The 21,873-nt window shown below is 53.5% G+C and overlaps 1 protein-coding gene across 1 annotated transcript in view; it reads right to left on the bottom strand.

Annotated features, from left to right (window-relative positions):
• Nucleotides 1–21,873, bottom strand: part of ITGA11 (integrin subunit alpha 11) — a 111,608-nt gene that overhangs the window by 78,615 nt on the left and 11,120 nt on the right. The window contains exon 2 of the mRNA XM_072951168.1: nucleotides 3,589–3,700. Within this exon, the coding sequence (XP_072807269.1) occupies nucleotides 3,589–3,700 (112 nt within the window). The remainder of the gene's footprint in view (nucleotides 1–3,588; nucleotides 3,701–21,873) is intronic.

Here is a 21,873-nt window from a genome sequence, read left to right as displayed (position 1 = left end):
ATACACGAACACATGACGACCAAGTGAAGTCTCTCTCAGGCATACATATTGCTTTAATATTCAAAAAAATCAATGAGTATAATTAACAATATTAACATAATAAAGGAAATCATATAACGTCTCAATCTTTGCAGAAAAAGCATCTGGTAAAATTCAATACCGATTTACACACACACACACACACACACACACACACACCTCTCAGAAGGCTAGGAATAGGAAAAAAACTTCCTTAATCTGAAGGTATCTACAATAAACAAATGAATAAACTACAGTTAACATCTTAGTTAATTGTCAAAGATTGAAATTTTTCCCTCCAATAAGAGAAATAAGAAAAGCACATTCAGTATCACAACTTTTATTTAACTTTGTACTGAAGGTCCTGGCTATTGCAATTAGATGAAAAAAATGAAATACCAGCTATGAAGACTGGAAAACAAGAAATAAAACTATAATTATTTCAGATGATCTGCTTGTACACAAAATTCAAAAGAATCTACAAGCAAACTATTTGAAATAACAGATGAATTTAGTAAAGTTCCTGGATATAATATAAATATACAAAAATAATTCATATTTTTTATACTAGGAAAAAATGGAAAATGAAATAAGAACATTCTATTTTAATCAGCATAAAATATCAAGCACCTAGAAATTAATGTAATAGAATATATGCGAGAATTTTATACTGAAAATTTCAAAGCACTATTGCTTTGAAAATTTTTGAAATTTAAAAAAATTAAATAAATGGAGGAATATATATGTTCATGGTTTGGAGGACTCAATTTTTCAAAATTGAAGTTTAGTCAATAGATTCAATATTACTAAGATTTCATTTCTTCCCAAATTGATCTATAGATTCAATGTAATCCCAATCAAAATCTCAGCAAGTTTGATTAAGGGAAATTGATGAGCTGGTTCTAAAATTCATCAAGAAATACAGAAGATCCAGGATAGCCAAACAATCTTGTCAAGGAAGAACAGATATGGTGAACTCACACTAACTTCAGGACTTACTTTGAAGCTACAGTAACCAAGGCAGCTTTCTCTTCTATGGACTAGAATAGAGGCTAGAAATAGACCCATACATGCAGAGTCACCTGATTTTCAACAAAGACAACACTACAATTCAGTGAGGTAATAGTCTTTTCACAAATGGTCCCAGATCAACTGGCCACCCATATTTAAAAAAAAAAAAACCTTTGAACTTTATCTCACATCTCACACAAAAATTAATTTGAGATGAATTACTGACTTAAGTGAAAAAGCAAGAGCATCAAACGGCTGGAGGAGAACATCTTCACGATCTTGGGAGAGCCAACAATTTCTTAAATGGGACACAAGACACACTAACCATAAAGAAGACAGATACATCAGAGTTTATTAAAGTTAAGAATTTCTGTTCATGAAAAGATACCATTAAGAGAATGAAGAGGCAAGCTACAGACTGGAAGAAGTTCTTCGCAATGATTTTTCTCTGACAAAGGATTTGTATATAGTATATACTTTTAAAGTCCTATAGATGGATAAGAAAAAGATACACAACGTAATTTTTTAAATGGGCAAAAGACTCAATCAAATCCTTCACAAAACAGGACAGCAAAATGGCCGATAAATTCACAGAAAGCTACTCAACATCATTAGTCATTAGCGAAATGCAAATTAAACCTCCAGTGAGATACTACCACATACCACCAGCAAGGCTAAAGTTAGTAAGGCTGGTAACACCAAGTGCTAGTGAGGGTGGGAAGCAGCTGGAGCGCTCTTATGTTGCTAGAGAGAGTTTGAATTGGTAAACTGTTTTGGAAAAAATGTTGGCAGATCCTACGAAAGCTAAACATACACCTTCCCTTTAACTCAGCGATTCTATTCCTGAGTCCATACCTATAAAAATGAGTGCATATATTCATCAGAAGACACATGTAAGAATGTTGACAGCATCTCCATTTGAAATAGCCAGAAATGGAAACAATCCAAAGACCCATCAATGGTAGAATGAATACGCCAGTCGTGGTGCATTGCTGCAGTGGAATGTTACACACCAGTGAAAAAGCATCAAGTACGAAACAGTTAACAATATGTTAAACCTCAAAGACATAAATGCTGAGTAAAACAGGTCAGGTACAAAGGAGGACTTACTGTGTGATACCACCTATATGAAGTTCAAAAACAACAAAATGAATCTGTAGTGATAGGAGTCTGGAAGGGCACAGAGGAACTTTCTGGGGGAGCTGGCCACGTCCTATACCACTTTCTGGGAAGTGATCCTGTGGGCATATACATGCATAAAAGTTCACTGAGCCGAACCCGTATGACGTCTACACTTCACTGTATCTAAGTTCTACCCTGATAGAAAGATAATAAGTAAGGTATTTCTTTACAAAAAATCCATGAGAGAATTAGCCAGACTGGAGTGATAGGGCGCGTGGGGAAGGCAGGAGAGGTCAGCATGGGCGGAGGGAACCGTGGGTGCAGAGAAGGTCTGGAGAACTGGAAAACAGAAATTCTGCAACCTGGTAGCATGTGGAGGGCAGGAAAGGAGGCAGGGAAGCAGAGGAGAAGGCGGAAGCCACGGTGGGAAGCGGGAAGGTAGGACCCGTGGCCAGTGACCACGTGGCCCCTTGACTTGGCAAGGGCTTCCAAGAGGGCCAAGCAGCCTCTCCATCTCAGGAAGGAAGGGAGGCCTTGCCCCTGCCAGGTAAAGCCAACTGGTGGCGGAGAGCAGTGGCTGTCAGCACACGTGCAGGAGGGCTCGTATGGGGGGTGAAAATGCTCTAAAACCGATTCGTAGGAACGGCTGCACAACCTGGTAAATGTGTTTTTAAAAAAAATCACTGAAACAAAAGGTCCTGCTATATAGTACAAGGAACTATATTCAACATCTTGTAATAGCCTGTAATGAAAAAGAGTATGAAAAGGAATATTTATGTAAAACTAAATCACTATGCTATACCCCAGAAATTAGCACAATGTTGTAAACCGACTAGACTTCAATTTGAAAAATAATCAGAAATAAAAAATTCACAAATCACTGAATTGTACCCTTGAAGTGAGTACATTATATAATATGCAAAATGTAACTCGACGTTATTTTAGAAAATCGGAGGCAGACCCTTCTCTCGTCTTGACTACCCCCCACCCCAGAGGGGTCCAGAGGGATCTTTCTGGCCCTCGCCCCCTCTCAGTCTTGTCCTCACTTCCCTTTGCCTCACGGTGCCTGTGTTTTAGCTTTGAGCACACTCACACCCATCCCCTGAGAGACACCCCTCAATGGCTCTCCGAGAAGCCAGAACCAGAGGCACCGCCCTCACTGCTGAGACCCTGAGGCCCCGAGAAGGGATGGGAGAGTGGCTGCTGGTTCTCGGTGCCTGCCACCTGTGCTCCCAGAGGAGGAGGGGTGTCCCCATTTCTCAGATGAGAAGATCGAGGCTCAAGATTTCACAGATGGCAGATCCTAGGCAGCCCCTGACCTGCCAGGACAAGAAGTCAAGCCCCTGGGAAGAGGGGCATCTGTGTGTGAGGGCCAACGCGAGCAGCCGATGGAGGGCTGGGGGGCGCAGGGCTGGGGGGGCAGTAGCTCTCACTCACCACTTCTTGCCGCTGATTTCATGCTGCTGCACCGTGTAGCCGAAGAAGGCATCCCGGGAGCCGGGGATGACGCGGGGCTTCCTGGTGTCCATGTTGAAGGTGTCTGTGAGCCCTGGGAGGGGAGAAGAGAGGAGTCAGGCAGGCGGAGCTCCGGCCCCACTGGCCAGTCACCTATATCGGAGGGTCTCGGCTGTGGCAGAGGATGTTCCTCTATCCTCGGGGAGTCCCCAGGTTGGATGACGTAGTCCCTGTTGGGGGAGCCATCACTCTGATGGGAAAGGCCAGCCCTGCCCTGGGGAAGCCAATCTGATGGGGGAGGCATAGGTCTAAAACGCTCTCTTAGACCAGGCAGGTGCGAGCGGGAAGCCCCGGTCCCTCCCTGAGAGAAGTCCCAGTCTCCCGGGGAAGAGGCAGTCCCCTCCTTCCTCCGTTGCTGCCTCTAGCTTCTGCTGGTCTCCTCTTCCGATACTGTTTGCTTTTCTCTCTTTTCCCTCATCTCCTCCTCCCTCTCCTTCTCCCTTCTCTTACCTCTGCCAGCTAAAGGGCTGGGGAGCTGACTTCCCACGTCTCCCATCCCACCCCCAAGTCTGGGGTCCTGGCTGACCACCTCCTTCTGAACCCATCTGCAAAGCTCCGCCTGGCTTCAGCTGGGACCACAGCTTGGCTGGGGCAGCCGAGGCAAAGCAGAAAGTCCTGTAACCCTTTCACTCTGGCCCCCAAGGTCTCCCCTGTGTGGTTAAGTCACATGTCAATTAACCATTTCCACCTGGCGGAGAGCCTTGGGGCACTGTGATTAAGGCCTCTGGTACAGAAACAGTAAGTTTTTTGCTCAGCAAATGGATACAGTGGCCAAAAGTTCCATCATCAGAGTCACAGAATTAGTCCTCAGAGGTGACACCAGAACACCTTAGATTGGGGCTGTTAGGCACGTTAGATCCCACTTAACTTATCCATGTCCACTGTTAGTGCTGCCTGGAGTGCTGAGTTAAATAAGAAAGATCCTGAGGTCAAGTATGGGTTCAGTGGGCAAGACCAGTGTGATCAGTGAGCAGCAGTACCTGCTGGGGACACAGGAGAGGACAGGGGCAAGTGGCTATGTGGCTGCCAACCCTGCCTCCAGGACTGCGAATCTGCCACGTGCACTCAGCGAGGGTGGGGAAAGGAGGGAATGTTAACCACGACTGCCTTATTTACAAAGCCCAGCCCACGAACGGGCGTATCAGACTGCTTAGCAGCAGGGGTCCTTGGGGAAGGGGGCCTGGTCGAGTGGACACAGCGGGGTGAGGAGCACAGGTCCTTGGCCAGTGAGGTCGTGTCACAGAGAAGAGAGACACCAGGGTCCCCTGTGCAGAGCTGGGAGGTGACGGAGGGGTCAAAAAGAAGTGCAGCTGCAGATGAGGAGCACGCTCGCCAGCTCTGTCCTACGAATGGACACGCACATGCACACACGTGTGCGCACACACCCGGAGAGGCACACGTGCAGGCACGCCTGCCCACACAGACTCCTACTTGCGTCTGCACACACAGCCACACGCACATTCCCTGCCTGGGGGCAACACTCTTTCCGGCTCGCTGGTGCCCCCTGGAGATGTCCCCTGGCAATCCCTGGCCCTCCCCTTCCTGCATCTGAACCCAGCAGAGGGAGGTGCTCCTGAACAAGAGGACGGGATGCTGGGCAGTCGACAAGTCCAGACCCCCCAGCCGCTCCCAGGCCCGCAGAGGGTGAGTGCTAGTGAAGCCGAGGCCATAAACTGTGTCTCTGGGGACTCCTTCACCATCAGTGCTTCTCGTGCAGACACAGCCAGAAAGCACCCTTCCAGGACCTGTCACATCCTGTCACTCCTTAGCTCCATACTCCCTCCCACTCGCAGTCAAGCCAAACTTCACTTGCAAGGCCCTGCGCGAGCCCGCCCTATTCCCTCTGCCCCTCCCTCCCCGTCCTGCCCTCCAGCCACACCGTCCCCCTCGCTGCTCTTAGCTGTGCCGGACCCCCTCCTCCGCGCCACGTCTTTGCCTGGGTCACCCCTTCCTGGGTTCCCGCAGGGCTTAGTCCCTCAAGTCCTCGGTGTCTCTGTCTCAACGCCACCTTGTCCGTCACCGGGACACCATGTCACTCTTACCCCCCATAACTTCTTTACTCTTCACATGGCACTTATCACCGACTTGTTACACATTTATCGGCTTATTGTCACACGGATGATACTCCATAACATTCTTATGTCCTCTAAGTGCCAAGAGGCACAGCTGTCTCCTCACTCTTGTGTCCTTAGTGACTCAAATAAAGATCACCCTCGTAGTGGTCAACAGATACCAGCTAACTGGTTAGAGACGACGACCCCGCATCTGGCTGCGATGCTGTCTCCCCTCAGCAAAGAGAAGGACGAGAAACATTCCCTGGGCAGCGCTGGCATGTCCCAGGCACTGCTCCCGGGATCTGATCGTTAACTTTGTATTAATTAGTTAAATCTCACACCAACCCTGTGAGACAGACACTGCTATAAACCTCTGAGAGGTTAAGCAACTTACCCCCAGTCACTCCGCCGGGAGGAGGTTAGTGCAGGTCCACGAGCAGGCAGCCTGGGGGCACTGGGAGAGCAGCCTGTCTAGGAGGCCCCACCAGGGGCGGGGAACACTCCTTTCAGAGAAAGGGATCTTCCCTCTTGCCGCAGGCCACCACCACCCCCCCCCCCCCCGCCTGTGGGTGTGGCTGGGAGCAGCACCCAGGAGAGCAAGCAGGCTCCTCACTCACCCAGGGGGCTCCTCTAGGACCAGTCCCGCCCCAGAGCCCCAGCGCCCTCACCCGACTCCCTGGGGACAGGGGATCTGGCCACAGGGAAGGGGACAAAAGCTCTCAGGGCTGGGACTTTAATTTACAAAGTGCTGGCTTCTTCCCTGAGTCGGCATTCACTTATGACCAAGCCAAACAGAGAGTGGACTTCCTAAAAGTGTGGTCAACTGACACGCTGACCTTGGCTCCCCCGATGGCGGGTGGCTCTCATGCCGGGGGAACGTACACTTCTTGGAGACTGACGAACCCCGAACACCAGCAAAACAAAACAAAGCTGTTTCTGATGAGAGTCAACGAGCCGACGGCAGAGGCGCCAGGGCCTGGGTGGGTGCACGCCACTTCTCCGTCCTCCGTGCTGATGGCGGAGGCAGAAAGCCACACTTCCTGGGCTGCGCTCCTGTGGACCGTGGCCAAAGTCCCTGTCTAGAACCTTACCTGTCTTTTATAAAAGCATCTACCAGTCCCAAGAAGGCACCGAAACCACAGCATGGAGCCTGAGCATCGCTCGGTCTCAAACCTACCACTCCAGGCGAAGGCGGAGGCCGCCGTCCTGTCGCCAGGTGGGGCGGGCACAGTCCCGAACGCCCAGGCACGCTGGCTGACGCGCCTGTTCAACGCGGCCGCTCCACGTGCCTTCGAGTTTAAGGAGCCTCCGTTTGGCGCCACGCTGTGCGGCTCCACCCTGTCCCAGCCCCAGGCACTGCTGCCACCAGTTCCCCAAGTCTCCACGTGGCCCCAGGGCCCTCCGAGCCTCCCAGCCTGTCTTGTCAAGTTTCCCTCTGGCTCCCTGCAGTCCAGGTGCCAGGGCCTCCTTCTGCTCCCTGGGGGCACCTGGCTTGCTTCCTCCCGTCTTGGGGCCTTTGCATGTGCCGTTTCCTCTGCCTGAGCCTCTCTGAGGAACTTCCTACCACATTCAGGTCTCAGCACAAAGGTCCTATCCTTCCTCCCTCCCCAGGAAGCCTCCCTGCCCCCACCCCCCATTACATCAGATCTTGCCTAATGACCTCATCACCCCTGTACTCTCTAACAGGTGACCCAGGACGCCTCCTTTCCTTATCAGTTAATTATACACAACAGGTGTGACCATTTGATGACTACCATCTCCCCTTCAGGACAGTGGCTCTGTGAGGGCATGATGGAGTCTCTGTGGTCACTGCTGGATCCAGCACTGAGCCAGGGGCTGGCCTCCAACACTGCTGGGGGCAAGCAAGACAAGAAGATAGTAGGGACCCTGCCAGTGACGGGGCGTGGCCTGGGAGACTGGGCAGCAGTCACGAGGGTGCGGGGCTGGGAGGAGGAGGCTGTGGTGAGTTTTCAGGAAGCTTCTGGAGCTATGGTCTGGCCTTGAAGGGTGCGGCGCAGGGACCGGTGAGGTGGCCCAGGGCGATAGGCAGGAATTCCCAGCGCGATCGTCGGGCCAGCAAAGAAGAGAACAGCCTGCCTGGGCCAACGGTCCAGGGATCGCCCGGGTCCTCCCGCCTTCCTGCCAGGCTCCCCGAGGGCGAGGCCAGGCGTGGAGAAAGCACGGTCTTTCATTTCTCTTATCGCTGCTGCAGGGTTTGGGACAATGTGTTGAACTCAAGTAGAAGACTCAGCTCTGTCTAACAACAGCAAGCAAGGACCGTGAAGCATCCCCACTGACACTGGGCTGGGCCGCATCAGGCCCCAGGTTCCGTCCAGGAGGCCTTGTCTGTTTCTGCTCGCCCACTTGCACGTCAACCATCAGTGTGAGAACTTTTGCTCAGGCTGGCGCACGGACCCCAGGGAAGGATGAGAGGCGTTTGGCGCTGAGCCACCCTAGCCAACCCCGCCGAGGTGAGCCACCCCCAGATGCAGGAGCAAGCCCCACGGGACCAGCAGGTCGGGGGGCATCCCACTGCATCCTGCCGATGCAGACACACGAACTGAGTAATTACTGTGTGCCGCTCAGATGTGGGAGGGGTTATTTGTTACATGGCATTACAGTAGCAGTTGGTAGCTGATTCTGTCTAGCTCTTAAATGACGGACAATCAGGGAGGAAGAGCAACAATCACACGGCTACAGGGATCATGGCTTCTGGGCAGTAACCCAGCAATCCCCGTCTCAAGAGCTCACGGGGAGGCCTGGACCTGGCCTGTCAGGGAGCAGTGTGGTCTAACAAGCGAGCAGGCCATGACCTCTCGGGCCTGAGCCACGCACCGAGCCCTAGGGCCGGGCCGTCCTGCCTCGTCAGACGAGGCATGGCAGACGAGGAACAGCAGGCGCACAGACAGACCTCTAGCGCCGATTCCAGGCTCTGGGCCGGCCCCGCGCAGCAGCAGAGCCTGAGGCCTCCTGCACCCCAGTCCCTCTCCTCCCCGTGGCCCTCTTGCACCCCAGTCCCTCTCCTCCCCACGGCCCTCTTGCACCCCAGTCCCTCTCCTCCCCGCGGCCCTCTTGCACCCCAGTCCCTCTCCTCCCCGCGGCCCTCTTGCACCCCAGTCCCTCTCCTCCCCGCGGCCCTCTTGCACCCCAGTCCCTCTCCTCCCCGCGGCCCTCTTGCACCCCAGTCCCTCTCCTCCCCGCGGCCCTCTTGCACCCCAGTCCCTCTCCTCCCCGCGGCCCTCTTGCACCCCAGTCCCTCTCCTCCCCGCGGCCCTCTTGCACCCCAGTCCCTCTCCTCCCCGCGGCCCTCTTGCACCCCAGTCCCTCTCCTCCCCGCGGCCCTCTTGCACCCCAGTCCCTCTCCTCCCCGCGGCCCTCTTGTACCCCAGTCCCTCTCCTCCCTGTAGCCAGGGGACACGAAACCTCTCCTTCCCCAGTCTCCCACTGGGTTAAAAACGATGTGCAGCAAATACATCATCAGGGAAGGGTAACTCAGGGTTTTATTTTTAAGAGCCAGCAGGGATCTTAGAGATCAAACAGTCTGGTGGTCTCCAAACTTTGTTCTGCAGTGAATCCTACCTTCCTGAAACAAAATCTACACAACGGAAAGCAGACACAGGAAGCTGAGGCTGGGGTTAGGGATACGGGACAAGGAGTAACTCCCTACCTGCAGTGAAGTCCTAAGACACTTCCTGTAACCCTAGGGTGCCCTGGGACGTAATTTGAGAACCACTTAATGGGATTTAAGACCCTTGTTATCAGTGAGAGAACTAAGGCTAGGAGAGGTGTGGGGACTTGTCCAAGGTCACCAGCTTTTCTCCACACCCATCTTGAGTCACCACCACTCCCTCCACATAACCCTCCTTTACAATCCTTCAACTGCACACACGTCTGCTTGGGGCTAAGGTGCACCCAGTTCCGTGCTGGGTAGTGGGGACACCAAGGCAGGTAAGACATGACTTGTGGTCTTCAGCGCCTGCAGCCACACAGGGAGCCGACAGACACATCTGCACGTCCCCAGAGCCCAAAGTGAAACAAGAGAAGGTTGGACCAGGGCGGGGTGATCTGCGTCCTAACCTCAGCTTTGCAACTAACTTGGTCTTGTGTCCACAGAGAGCCACTCCGCCTCTCTGGCCCTGTCCCCAGCTGTCAAACAAGAGGGTCCAGCTCTCTGCTACTAAGGCACACGCAGGGAGGTTCTCCAGCAGACGTGCAGCCAGCTCCCGGTTGTCGGCCTGCAAGTGTCTGTCTTGAGTCTCCGCAAAAATTAGAATTGGAGGCCAGGCAGCGGGGAGGAAGGCAAGCTCCTCTTAACGCTGGCTGAAGGGAACTCTCCAGGCAAAAATGATCGAATTTTGCCTTCCTAAGCCAAAGGGAAGGACTGAGGAGAACTGCCACCAAATGCTCTGCATTATCCAGGCCGCAGCTCCCTCTTCCCTTGCCTGAGCTGTGGAGACCTGGCCCCAGGGCCGCTTCCCCGGCTGTGGCTTCTGGGCACACCCAGATGTCAGAGGGATGTGAACGAAAAATACTGCAAACCATATCAGTAAGCAGAGAATGCTGAAGCCATCAAGTCATGAGCCTATGCCGCCACCCTGCAGTGAAGACAGGCCTGCAGCCGGGCCTCTGCAGCCACTCACAGTGGTGCCCTCTGAGCAGACTCAGAATAAGAAAGGACAGGACACTGGCCCTAGACAGCCAGGTGCTTGTCAAAGGAATGAATTCAGTGAGCCCAAATGTTTGCTTCCTCCCATACATAGAAAAGCACTAAAATCTTTAACTTCAGATGCCTGCTTTTCTTCAGATAACAAGTAATCTTTTCTTGTTCCAACTCACTGGTCTTTGTTGTAAAGCTCCTATATATCCTAGCTCCTTCCCTACCTCTTCGGAGCAGGCCCTCAGGGTGAGATCTGAGAGGCTGTCCTCCCAGCTCGAGTCCTCTCACCAAATAAAACAACTCTCAACTTTATGGCTGCGCATTTATTTCAGCTGACAAGGATGAAGGCCTTGGTGGGGATCCAGGCACTGTGGCCACCTTTCCAAGAAAGCCCAGCCTTGCTCCAAAATCTGAGCGAGGATATTTAGAGCGAGTGGGCAGGGGCCACCATGGTACCGTTCACAGCCCTCTTCTTTCAAAAACTGAGGCCACCAGGGGGCTGGCACTGATCCGAGTACACGGCTAGGCGGCCTTGGGGCGACCAAGGCTTCTCTCCCCCTGGGATCTTCTAGGCGTGGAAGCCGTGATCCCTTAGGTCAGGAGGAGTGGCTGGAGGACCACTGCCAAGGTCAAAGGCCAGAGGATGGACTCCTGACTTGAGGACAGCTGGTTCTAGGGCTCAGGAAACGGAGCTTGGGAATAGAATGCCCACATCCTGAGAGCTAGGACTGCTGTGCTGAGCAGAACTGGGCTGGGCGCCAGGAGCCCTGGGTCGTCCCCTGGGTTCTGACACTGACTGTCTGAACCTTGAACAAGATACTTCTAGCCAGGCCTCAGTCTCCACTGCAGCAAATGATGGCCTAGACCCTTCGCGGTCAGGGTGCTCCGAGCCTGCACGGCCCTTCTCGGGGTTTATTCCCAAGTCACCTCCCTTCAGAGGGGGGAGTCGGCAGGTTAGCACTCGGCACCCCAGGCGGGCAAGCAGATGGCCGCTGCCTCCGCAGGTCCCTGTCAGGGTAGCTTCCGGGACTGGGGTCTGCTCTAACCTTGGGTCCAATATAAGTGCCCCTCAGCTTCAAGCCGTTTACGCAGGAGAGCTGTCACAGCCTCCCGTCTGCCCCGCAGTGGCCCAGCCCTGAGCTGGTACCGCCCTGCTGCTGGAGTGGGGGCTGTGATCGGGTGGGATTAGGTCTGGTGACACCCAGCTGACTCCCCCTGCAGCCCCTGCGGCCCCCTGTGCTTTAGAGCAGGCTTGCCCACCCTTGGTCTCCCCAGGAAAGGGACCAGTCCCGCCTCTTTGCTCTTCCAAAGCCCCCTGGCTCCTGGCTTCTCCAATGAGCATCTCACTTCTTCACAAACGACTGCCCTTCTGGATGCGGCTTCACGTCTCTCTGCTAACTGGTCACCACCTCAGGCCTTTTCCTCAGAAACACCATGGAACACACCCTCCTTCAAGTTCCTCCGGCGTGAGCATCACCAGCCACCACGGCCCTTCCTCCTCCTTCCCTCCTCCCTGAAGCAGCAGGAGAGGAACTTACCTCTGGATGGAGTCTCGTATCCTCGGCTCCCTGGTTTCGTGCAGCTCAAAACACGACTCACTGGGGGTGCCTGGTGTGTGTGTGCGCGAGCGCGTGTGTGTGCGTCAGCCAGAGAGAGTGGGGTGGCGAGGGGGTAACAACAGGGGGAAGGTGTCTCCCCACTGGAGTCCAGAGAGCAGGGTTCGGGGGAGGGAGGTGCCTTCCGTCTGAAGGACCAGCTCTACCCCCAGACCGGACGGAGGGGAGAGAGAAAGGGAATTACTGCGAGGCTTCCATGGAAAGGTGTCGGCCCTCCCCACGGAGTGAGCACAGCGCTTGTCTCCTAGGGGAGTCCCAAGGAAGTGATCTCATCTGGGAGCCGGAGCGTCCCCGGCCCCGCCCGCTGAGGCTCCCAGCAGCGAGTGGCTCGGGGCGTGCCGGCGGCTGTGCCGTGGGGGCTGTGGGCACACGTCCACCCTCCCGGGAGGAAGGGCCCGCATCAGCATGGACTCTGAGGTCCCCTGAATGTTAAACGTGTGAAGAGAACACGTCAGAATCAGAAAGCTTCCGCACGTGTGATGAGGGGGGCCGTCACGGCTGGACGAGTGCTCGGTTCCACCTGAGCTGAGTCTCGAGGAAGCCCATCTCATGCTGTCTACACAGAGGGCGCCCTGCCTCCCCCCTCCTCCAGGGCAGTTCCCTCTGCACTGTCTGTCCCCAGCCCACTCCCGCGCACGTCCCACTCGCCCTGCCCACTGACCGACCTCATGGCTCCACCCTGCGCCTCTCCCTGCCTGTCCTGCCTGCTGACCCAACCCTCCTCACGTGGGGTGGGGAGTCCTGGGGACGCAGCCACACCGCGTCCTGCACCTGCACCCCTTGGTGCCTAGAGTTACAAACGAGGCGCTCAGCAAGCGGAAAGTCAACACACACAAAGAGCAGGCTCGGGGAAGCGGAGGCTCAGGAAGGTTACCTGCAGGACCCGGGTCTCCCAGCTGACAGGGCACGTTTAGAGGGGACTCCAGCTCTCCCCAGTCACCGGGTTGTGCTCTTGTGCCATTCCTTCCCCAAATCTCCCAGGGGGATTCAGCTGCCACCCTCATAGCGCCTCCCCAGAGCTCGGGCGGGCCAAGCGCCTTGGAGCGGGGCTCCATCTAGCTCTACCGAGCGACTGGGGATTTTCATCCCCACTGAGCAGGTGAGGAACGTGAAGCTCTGAGACTGACTTGCCAGAGCCCGGGTGCTGGTGCCGAGGCTTCATCTGGTCTGTTCCCGGGCACACAGCCTTTGAGCATTCTCACTGAGGCTGGCAGTGACGGAGAAGACAGGCGGGGCCGCGGAGAGCTCCGCTCCACGGGGTCGGACAAGGATGCCCCCTCCAGCTGGACCAGCGACAGCCCTGTCTGCAGAGCCTTTATTTGAGGCGAAGCGTTAAGAGTCTTTGGCTAACCTGATCTTTGGTGCCAAGAGCTGGGCCACTTTAACCGAGCCAAAGGGCTTCTGTCCCTCCTAACCCTGCGCCCTGCACAGTGTCTGGAACACAACAGGCTCCCTACAAAGCGAGCAGAACAGACGCACGCACGGACAAGAGTGGCTGACCACAGACACACGGGTCACATTAACTCAGGGTCTGTCTGCGGAGGATGTAAGCAGGTGGGACACGGGGCGGCCTGCCCTTACAGGGAGCCCTCTGTCCGCTCACCTCTGCTCTCCTGCCAGGCTCTGCCGTCCCCTCAGAGTGCGTGCTGGGTGCTGATGACCCCCAGGCCCGCTGCCCTGGCCTGCTGCCTCTCTCCCTGACTCCAGTGTCCTTGTCTCTTCAAAACACGCTTCTGTTCCTTTGGTGTCCTGTTTTGAGCTAGATAAACAAATGCTTGCCAACATGTGACGTATCACAACACCCCTCAACTCTCCGAAGCATTTGCAGCCCAACACAGGGAAGAACTGTCTAAATCAGAAACAGCCAGACATGGGCTGGGCAGCCTGCTGACTGGTGAGGCCCATTCCTGAGGTTTGTGGAGGAGACCATCGCGTGCTGGGCAGGTGGACGTGGGCTGCGACAGAGACACTAGTGAAAGCACACGGTGGGGGACAGAAAGACCGAGTGAGAGCTGCCCCTTTTCTTTTCTTTTCTTTTCTTTTCTTTTCTTTTCTTTTCTTTTCTTTTCTTTTCTTTTCTTCTTTCTTCTCTCTTTTTTTTTTTAAGAAATCAAGAGTTTGCCAATGTGCTGGTTAAGCAGATGTCAAGCTCATGGAAAACAGGCCTAAAAACTGAAAACAGAAACACCAAGCTGGAAGTTGCTGTAATTAACGCTGTTTTTCTCGCTCCCTGCCTTGGACTGCCGTCTCCTGCCTTCAGAGAACACGACGGTCACCTCCGACAGGAGTGAGACTCACAGGCCCATGAAGCCAGAGCACCGTCCCGCCTCACATCGTCAGCCTTCTCTCTAGGCAGGGATGCTGATCGAAACGGAGCTCCTTCCTTAAGCTTTCAAGAGCTGCTACAAAGGGTTTAAAACCACACTAACCCTGATAGTGTGAATCTCGTGTTGTAAGTTCATTCAAAGCGCAACGAAGTCTTGATCAGTAACTAAAGCACATACACACACAAGCCAAGCTGTGTGGAAACGGGAGTCAAGAGACGTGACCCCAGATACCTGCGTTAGGACCGGCTGAGTGTGTGGCGCCGCGGGCGGCCTCGCTCCACCCGCCTCCAAGTGGCCCAGCTCCTGAGAACCCCAGCCCACGCCCAGCCAGCCCCGCCCCGCCTTCCGGGTCCCCCGCTCAGCACCCAGCTGCCCACAGAGCATGTCACCTGGGTGTCTTGCCACATGCCTCACTCCCCATGACCATGACCGGAGGGGGGCCCTAGGCTCTCCCTCCCAACCCGCCTCTCCCCTCGTCTCCCCATCTCAGCCTCGGCGTTGCCACCCACCCGACTGCTCAAGTCAGAAGCTCGGAGGGCCTTCCTCAGGGCTTCCCTTCGCTTCCCACCAGTAGGTCCTGCAGGCTCCCCCTCCTCCGCCCCTCGCAAGTGCGTCCCCTCCTCCCCATTTCCTCTGGCACCGCCCAGCCCAAGTCATCGGCACCCTCTTCTGCGGGGCTCTTGCAGGAGGCGTCTCACGGCCCCTCAGTTCTCCTGTGGCTCAGCTGCACGCTGTGCTCTTCACAGCGGCCAGAGTCATCTTTAAAGATGCCTGTCAGACCCGGCGCGTCCCTGCTTCAGATCCTCCAGGGCCCTCGCACTGCACTCAGGGCGGCTCCCAGACCCCTTCCCCCGGGCCCACCAGGCCCCGCAGGGTCTGTCTGATCCTGTGCACAAACTGCATCCCTGATGGCTCCTGGCGCAGTGCCTTCGTCCCCGCTCCTCAAGCCAAGCTCCTTCCACTCAAGGTCCCTCCCCAAATCTTTGCTCAGCTGACTCCATCTCAACCTCCAGTTTTCATGCCACAGCCTGGAAGAAATCGTCCCTGACCATGGTATGGAGAAAGCGTTTTTCTCCCCCATTTCTTTTACAGGTAAAGATGACTACAGAAGGCGACACGGGCTGCTGGCTTACTCTCTCCCGGGCGTTCAAGCCCCACAGGGGCAGGGCCGAGCGGTGGGCTGGACCCTGCTAACAAGAGACGGTTGTGTGTCGGCTTCCCTGTTCCACGATGCCATGTTTGTAGCTTACAGCCGACCGTGGTGGTAGGGCTCACACCACGGTAACTGGCAAGCACGGCAAAGAAGGGCTCTCCCCACCCCCTCCCCCCGAACCATAATTGACTGTCAAACATTTACCCGCACTCCACCGGAAGGGACTGTACTGTCTCCCCACTTTACCCTCAGGATCCAAAACAATGCCTAACACAGTAGGTACACAATAAGCACCTACTGACACATAAGACCCTATGAGACCAAAAGAGAGAGAGAGAGAGAACAGAAATATTCAGGCCTCCAAGAACCGCATGCACTGACTGCCGACAAGGAGTGGAAGGAGACTGATGCTGGAGCATCAGGGACGGGACCTCGGAGCACAGAATTTGGCTTCAGAAGCCCTAGTTCTAATCCCAGCACAGCTTCTAACTTGCTTTATAACTTTGGACCAACGTCTTCCTCTTCCTGGCCCTCAGTGTCTTTGTCTGCAAAGAGCACACGTTGGACTAGACGCCGAATCTCTGAGTCCCTGTGTAGGATTTAATGAAGCCCGTTTATACAGTTTCTTCACCCTCCCACTCCCGGGGGCACAGCGCTACACTACACAACTGCAGGAGGTGCCGTTTATGCTGTGGTGATTGACTTATGCAGTGCACAACCTGCATAGCTGTACGTGGCGGCCCTGCCCACTGGTCATTTTATGGGGAGCCAAATTGGACAGTGAGTCCCTCCCTTTCCTGACATACTAACCAGCTCAAAGAGCTCAGACAGTTTGGGTTTGGTTTTCCACCTCCTAAGATTGTCTCTTGCTTGTCATGCATGTGTGGATCAAGAGCCTGGAGCGTCCAGGGTTAGCCCCAGCCCAGGGAGTGTTTGGGCAAAGTAAGAGCAAGACATGGCTCAGGCTATGCAATTTGTGGCGAGGCTTTCCCTTGGAGGAGCGGAACAGGGCCGTGAGGACCCGGAGAACTGCTGGGCCTGTGTGCCCCGGTCTGAGTGTGAACTAAAAAAAGGACTTGTGGGGGCCTGCCCTTCCGAGGCTTCAGGGCCCGCCCGACAGTGGATACACCCACACCCGTTTGAAAAGTTCTCCGTCTGCACAGAGCTCAGCACAGACCCACCAGGACCCAAGCTGACCTGCATGCCGTTGGCTGGGCTCGTGGGGGTGGAGGGTGCTGGGGAGTGGAAGTGTTTTGGGTCCCTGAGGGTTATGCAGGAAGCCCTTTGGTTTCTGGTATATGTCAATTACTCAGGCTTTCAAAATGATCCCAAACACCTAACCCCACTGTCAGGTCCTTAGGAGAGTTGAGGGCTCGTAACTCCATCTGCCTTTGCTCACAACGAAGGCCTTGTGAGGTGGTGAGCACGCTGTCCCTGGGGGGATGCAAGCCAAGGATACCCACTCTTCTGGGAATGTTCAGGCACCAAGTTCCCTCCCAGGCAGACACTCGGCGCTCAGGCCTCTGAAGCCCAGGTCTCCTCATGAACCTGTGGGTGAGGGAGGGCCAGCCATGCACTGGGTCCACCCATGCTCTAGAAGACGTTGTTTTAAAGCAGAATTCCTGCTGTCAACCTCTTTCTTGTGTTATATGTGGCTTTATAACCAGAGTCAAGGTTCTGGCTCAGGAAATGGTCACAGAAGCATGGGAGCCCAGCCCCCGAAGAGCTTTTAGAAACACAAAGGTCAGACATTTATTTGAGAATTGACTGAACGGACTTCTTACGAGGGCACGTGGCTCAACTGAGTTTAGAACTGAAGTTGAGCTTGACTCAGAGGCGCTGATCCGCAGTCCAGGGCTTCTCCATCACCCCAGGCTTGGAGAGTCCAGCTGGTGAGAGATGCAGTCCAGGCCCGGCTTGGTTTCCGCGTCTGTAACATTCAGGGCCGCCCAGATTGGTCCATCTGCGCTAAGTCATGGCTGGTTGTGAACAGCCTCTCCTATAAGGTCAGTAAGCGGCAGGGCAGGTCTGACAGTCTATGAGCTGAGAACGCCTCTGTGTGAATTAGTCTGCAGTTGCTTTGCTGCCCAGCAAGCTGAGCAGAGTCAGTCTGAAGAAGAGGGTGCTGGCTGTCGTGAGCTCCCTGAGTGTCAGTGCCAAGACCCTGAGGGGCAGAGGCCAGGCAGGATGCTGCGATGCCCCACAGAGCAGGAGAAGGTAAGGAAGTAAGGAGGTGAACAGCGCCCACCGCCCGAGGGACCAGCAGCCTTCTGGAGAGCTGAGGTACAGCTGATGGGACGACAGCTGACGAAATGCAGCTCAGGTGAGAGAGGAGCTCGCAGAAATACGGTCAGCACTTTGGCAGTGGTCTGGGAAGGCTTCCTGGAAGAGGAGGCTTTTTGGAGCTGGCAGGGCCCAGAGAAGGCAACGAACTCCTCTCCACTGTAACCTACATCCACTAAGGACATTTACTAGGGAGAGGACTGGAGGTTTCCTCTTCTTTCATGGAGTCAACAGACTTACTCAGACTGCCCTCCCCAGCGGTTCCTCACTTCCCCACCACACCCCTCTCCTCCACCCTCCCAACTCAAGGCCAGCCCCAGGCTGAGCAAAGCTCTGATCTGGGGCTTCTGGCCTCTGGTTCCACATAAATGCTCCCTCTGCTCTCAAGAGTGGGGTGCCCTGGGCAGGCCCCTCTTCCCTTTCCCGTCTTCATCAGCAATGGGCACCAATCCAGTGGGGCCACTGCCAAGCCAAACAGCACTGCAGAATTGACAAGGGATTTGGCTGCCCAGTGGCGGGAAAGTGCTCCCTTGGGCCTCACCCTAGGGTGGACTGAGCATGAGAGAAAGTGGCTACACCTGCCAACTCTCCAGATTCTTTCCAATGTGTGCCAAGTGGGTGCTAACCCTGGGGGGAAGCCTTGACCAAACCACCATGGAGACAGAGCCAGGGCAACTGAGAAATCATGCCACAACTAACTGGGGTCTAGATCTGTCTCATCAAGAAGCCCCCAGTCATTAGCAAATACTAACTACTATATATAAAATAGGTAACAACTGGGTCCTACTGTACAGCACAGGGAACTGTATTCTATATACTGTAACAACGAATAATGACACAATAAATCTCCTAGAAGAAAACACAGGCAAAACATTCTTTGACATAAATCTTAGCAACATTCTCCTAGGGCAGTCTACTGAAGCAATGAAAATAAGAGCAAAACAAAACAAAACAAAACAATTGGGACCTAATTAAACTCATAAGCTTTTGCACAGCAAAGGAAACCATAAGCAAAACAAAATGACAACCTACAGAATGGGAGAAAATTTTTGCAAATGATGCAACTGACAAAGGCTTAATTTCTAGAATATATAAACAACCCATACAACTTAATAAGAAAAAAAACAGACAACCCAACCTAACCTCAAAATGGGCAGAAGACCTGAACAAGCAATTCTCCAATGAAGACATACGAATGGCCAACAGACATATGAAAAAATGCTCATTGTCACTAATTATCAGAGAAATGCAAACCAAAACCACAATGAGGTATCACCTCACACCAGTCAGAACGGCCATCATTCAAAAGTCCACAAACGATAAATGCTGGAGAGGCTGTGGGGAAAAGGGAGCCCTCCTACACGGCTGGTGTGAATGTAGTTTGATGAAACCGTTATGGAAAACAGTATGGAGTTTCCTCAAAAGACTGAAGATAGACTTACCATATGATCCAGCAGTCCCATTCCTGGGCATATATCTGGAGAGAACTCTAATTTGAAAAGACACGTGCACCGCAATGTTCATAGCAGCACTATTTACAAGATCCAAGACATGGAAACAGCCTAAATGTCCACTGACAGATAATTGGATAAAGAAGTTGTCATATTTTTGTATAATGGAATACTACTCTGCCATAAAAAAGAATAAAATAATGCCATTTGCAGCAACATGGATGGACCTAGAGATTGTCATTCTAAGTGAAGTAAGCCAGAAAGAGAAAGAAAAATACCATATGATATCATTCATATGTGGAATCTAAAAAAAAAAAAGGACACTATGAACTCATCTACAAAACAGAAACAGACTCTCAGACTTAGTGAGCAATCTTATGGTTACTGGGGAAAGGGGGTGGGAAGGAATAAATTTGGGAGTTTGAGATTTACAAATGTTAGCCACTATATATAAACACAGATTTTTTTAAAAAGTTTATTTTGTATAGCACAGGGAACTATGCTCAATAACTTATAATAACCTTTGATGAAAAAAATATGAAAATGAATAGATGTATCTATATGCATGCCTGGGACATTGTGCTATACACCAGAGATTGACACATTGTAAATAACAGTACTTCAATTAAAAAAAGAAAAAGAATATGGAAAAGAATATATATATATGTATAACTGAATCACTCTGCTGTACACCAGAAACTAACACAACACTTTAAATCAACTACACTTTCAGCATGAACCTGAGGCCCGTCGCATTTCAGTTCTGGATGAGCAGGGACGAGGGGTCCTCTGCCCTTCCCGAGGGCTGCACGGTGCGACCTAGTCGCCCCCAGGTATAGCGGGTGCGCAGCGGGTGAGAAGGGTTTAGGCGGGATAAGGGTAAACACTAAAACTTGACAATTTATGTTTAACGGATATTAAACAGTTGTGAGCAAATCAGTTACAGCTTAGGATGACGGGACGTGAAAAGACTGAGTTGATTTAAAGTCAGTTTCATGAAAATGATCAAGTGAAAGTAGTCAAGGTGTTAGATCTGGCCAGAGCTGGGTGGATGGCACAAGGAAAGCAGGCAAGGAGGCGGCTCTGGAGATGAGCAAAACTGGGTCTGGAGTCTGGCTCTCAGTTTCAGCAGCAGCTGTGTGACCGGGGGCAAGTTGCATGACCTCTGGGAACTGCAGTTTCTGAAGTCGGGTCCCCTGGGTTCAGATCCCAGGCTGTGACTTTATCACCTGGGTGATCCTGGGTAAGTCACTTAGTGACATGCCTCAGTTTCCTCGTCTCTAAAATGGAGGTAAGAGCACCGTCTTACAGGATTACTGAGGTGAGTGTTTAGAACGCAGCCGGCTTCACGAAAGCCCTCCACGACTCTTAGCAAGTATCACACATCTACTGAGACCCTCATCTCTGCCAGATGTTCTGCTTGGCAGTCAGGATTACTTCTCAGTGCTCACACCAAGCTTACAAGGCAGGCATTAGACTTTCCGTTATACACTCCAGAGAGAGAAAGCGACCTGCCCAAGGCCACATACGTAATATGCGCCAGGACCAGCATCCAAACCCCCAGCCAACGGAACACGTCCCTCATACAAACCACGCTGGGCTCAGACGCGGTCTCTCCACCTGCACAACGGGCTTCCCGTCATCTCGTAGAGAACGGGGCAGATTCCGGTCTGGCGGCTCCCAGGGACTGGGCCATAGCCTGCTCCACTATTGGGATCTACTGCTCAGCCCTGCCACCTTCTCCGGGCACTCCCAGCCCCTTCTGGGGCACCAGACGACAGGGCATATTCCACAGTCCATGGATGACACCCGAACCACCACTCCTCTGTGGGAAATGGGGCATTTGAAGCCTCTGGACCACCCCCTTGCTCCCCGGGAAGCCCCATGTCTACCCGGGTTCTCACTGTGAAAGCAAGGCCTGTCCCATGTCCCCTGGGCCTTCTCTGAGTCACAGAATATAACCCTGAGCAAGCAGCACGGGGCCAGTGGCCTGGCTGCCTGCTGTGAATAGCTCGCCCTCCCCCTGCAAGAGCCCCCTCCCCTCGGCAGCCCTCCTCGCCCGGCCCACCTGCAAGGGCCACCCACCCACCTCCTCCTGTCTGCAAAGAAAGCCTTTCACAAGTGGCCTCAAAAGTGTCAGGACTGAGTGCCCAGGGGACTGGCGTCCTACGAAAGGTGACGGGGAGGGGGTGAAACTTCCCTCAAAGGGGACTAACTAATGGGAGGCCAGGCTGCCGCAGGCTGGGGTGGGGGGGCTTCTATCGGTTCATTCGTTCGTTCCACGGCCACTTACTACTTGCTCACTCCGGCCGGACACTGCTCTGGACCCTGGGACACACACGTAAAGCAACGTACAAGAGCCCTTGCTCTCATGACTACATTCTGTTGGAGGAGACAGATATCAAACAAGGGTAGTAAATAAATGGGCAACAGTGCTGAACAGCGAGAAATGCCTCAGTGGGACCAAAGGAGGTAGGGTGTTTACGGCAGGGAGTGCACACAGGGGAGACTGAAATCTCAGTCACAGGTGCAGGAAGGCCTCCCCGAGAGGGATGTCGGAGTAAAGGCCTGAAGGCTCTTCGCGAAGAGCACCCCATTCAGAAGGAACAGCAAGTGTGAAGCCCAAGGCCCCAGGTGTGTTTGGAGAAGATTCCAGAGACACTGTG

The sequence above is a fragment of the Vicugna pacos genome, chromosome 27 (genome assembly GCF_048564905.1).
Source record: "Vicugna pacos chromosome 27, VicPac4, whole genome shotgun sequence".
Classification (NCBI taxonomy): domain Eukaryota; kingdom Metazoa; phylum Chordata; class Mammalia; order Artiodactyla; family Camelidae; genus Vicugna; species Vicugna pacos.
Note: the sequence above shows the minus strand (reverse complement) of the source record. Positions and strands in the feature narration are given on the sequence as shown.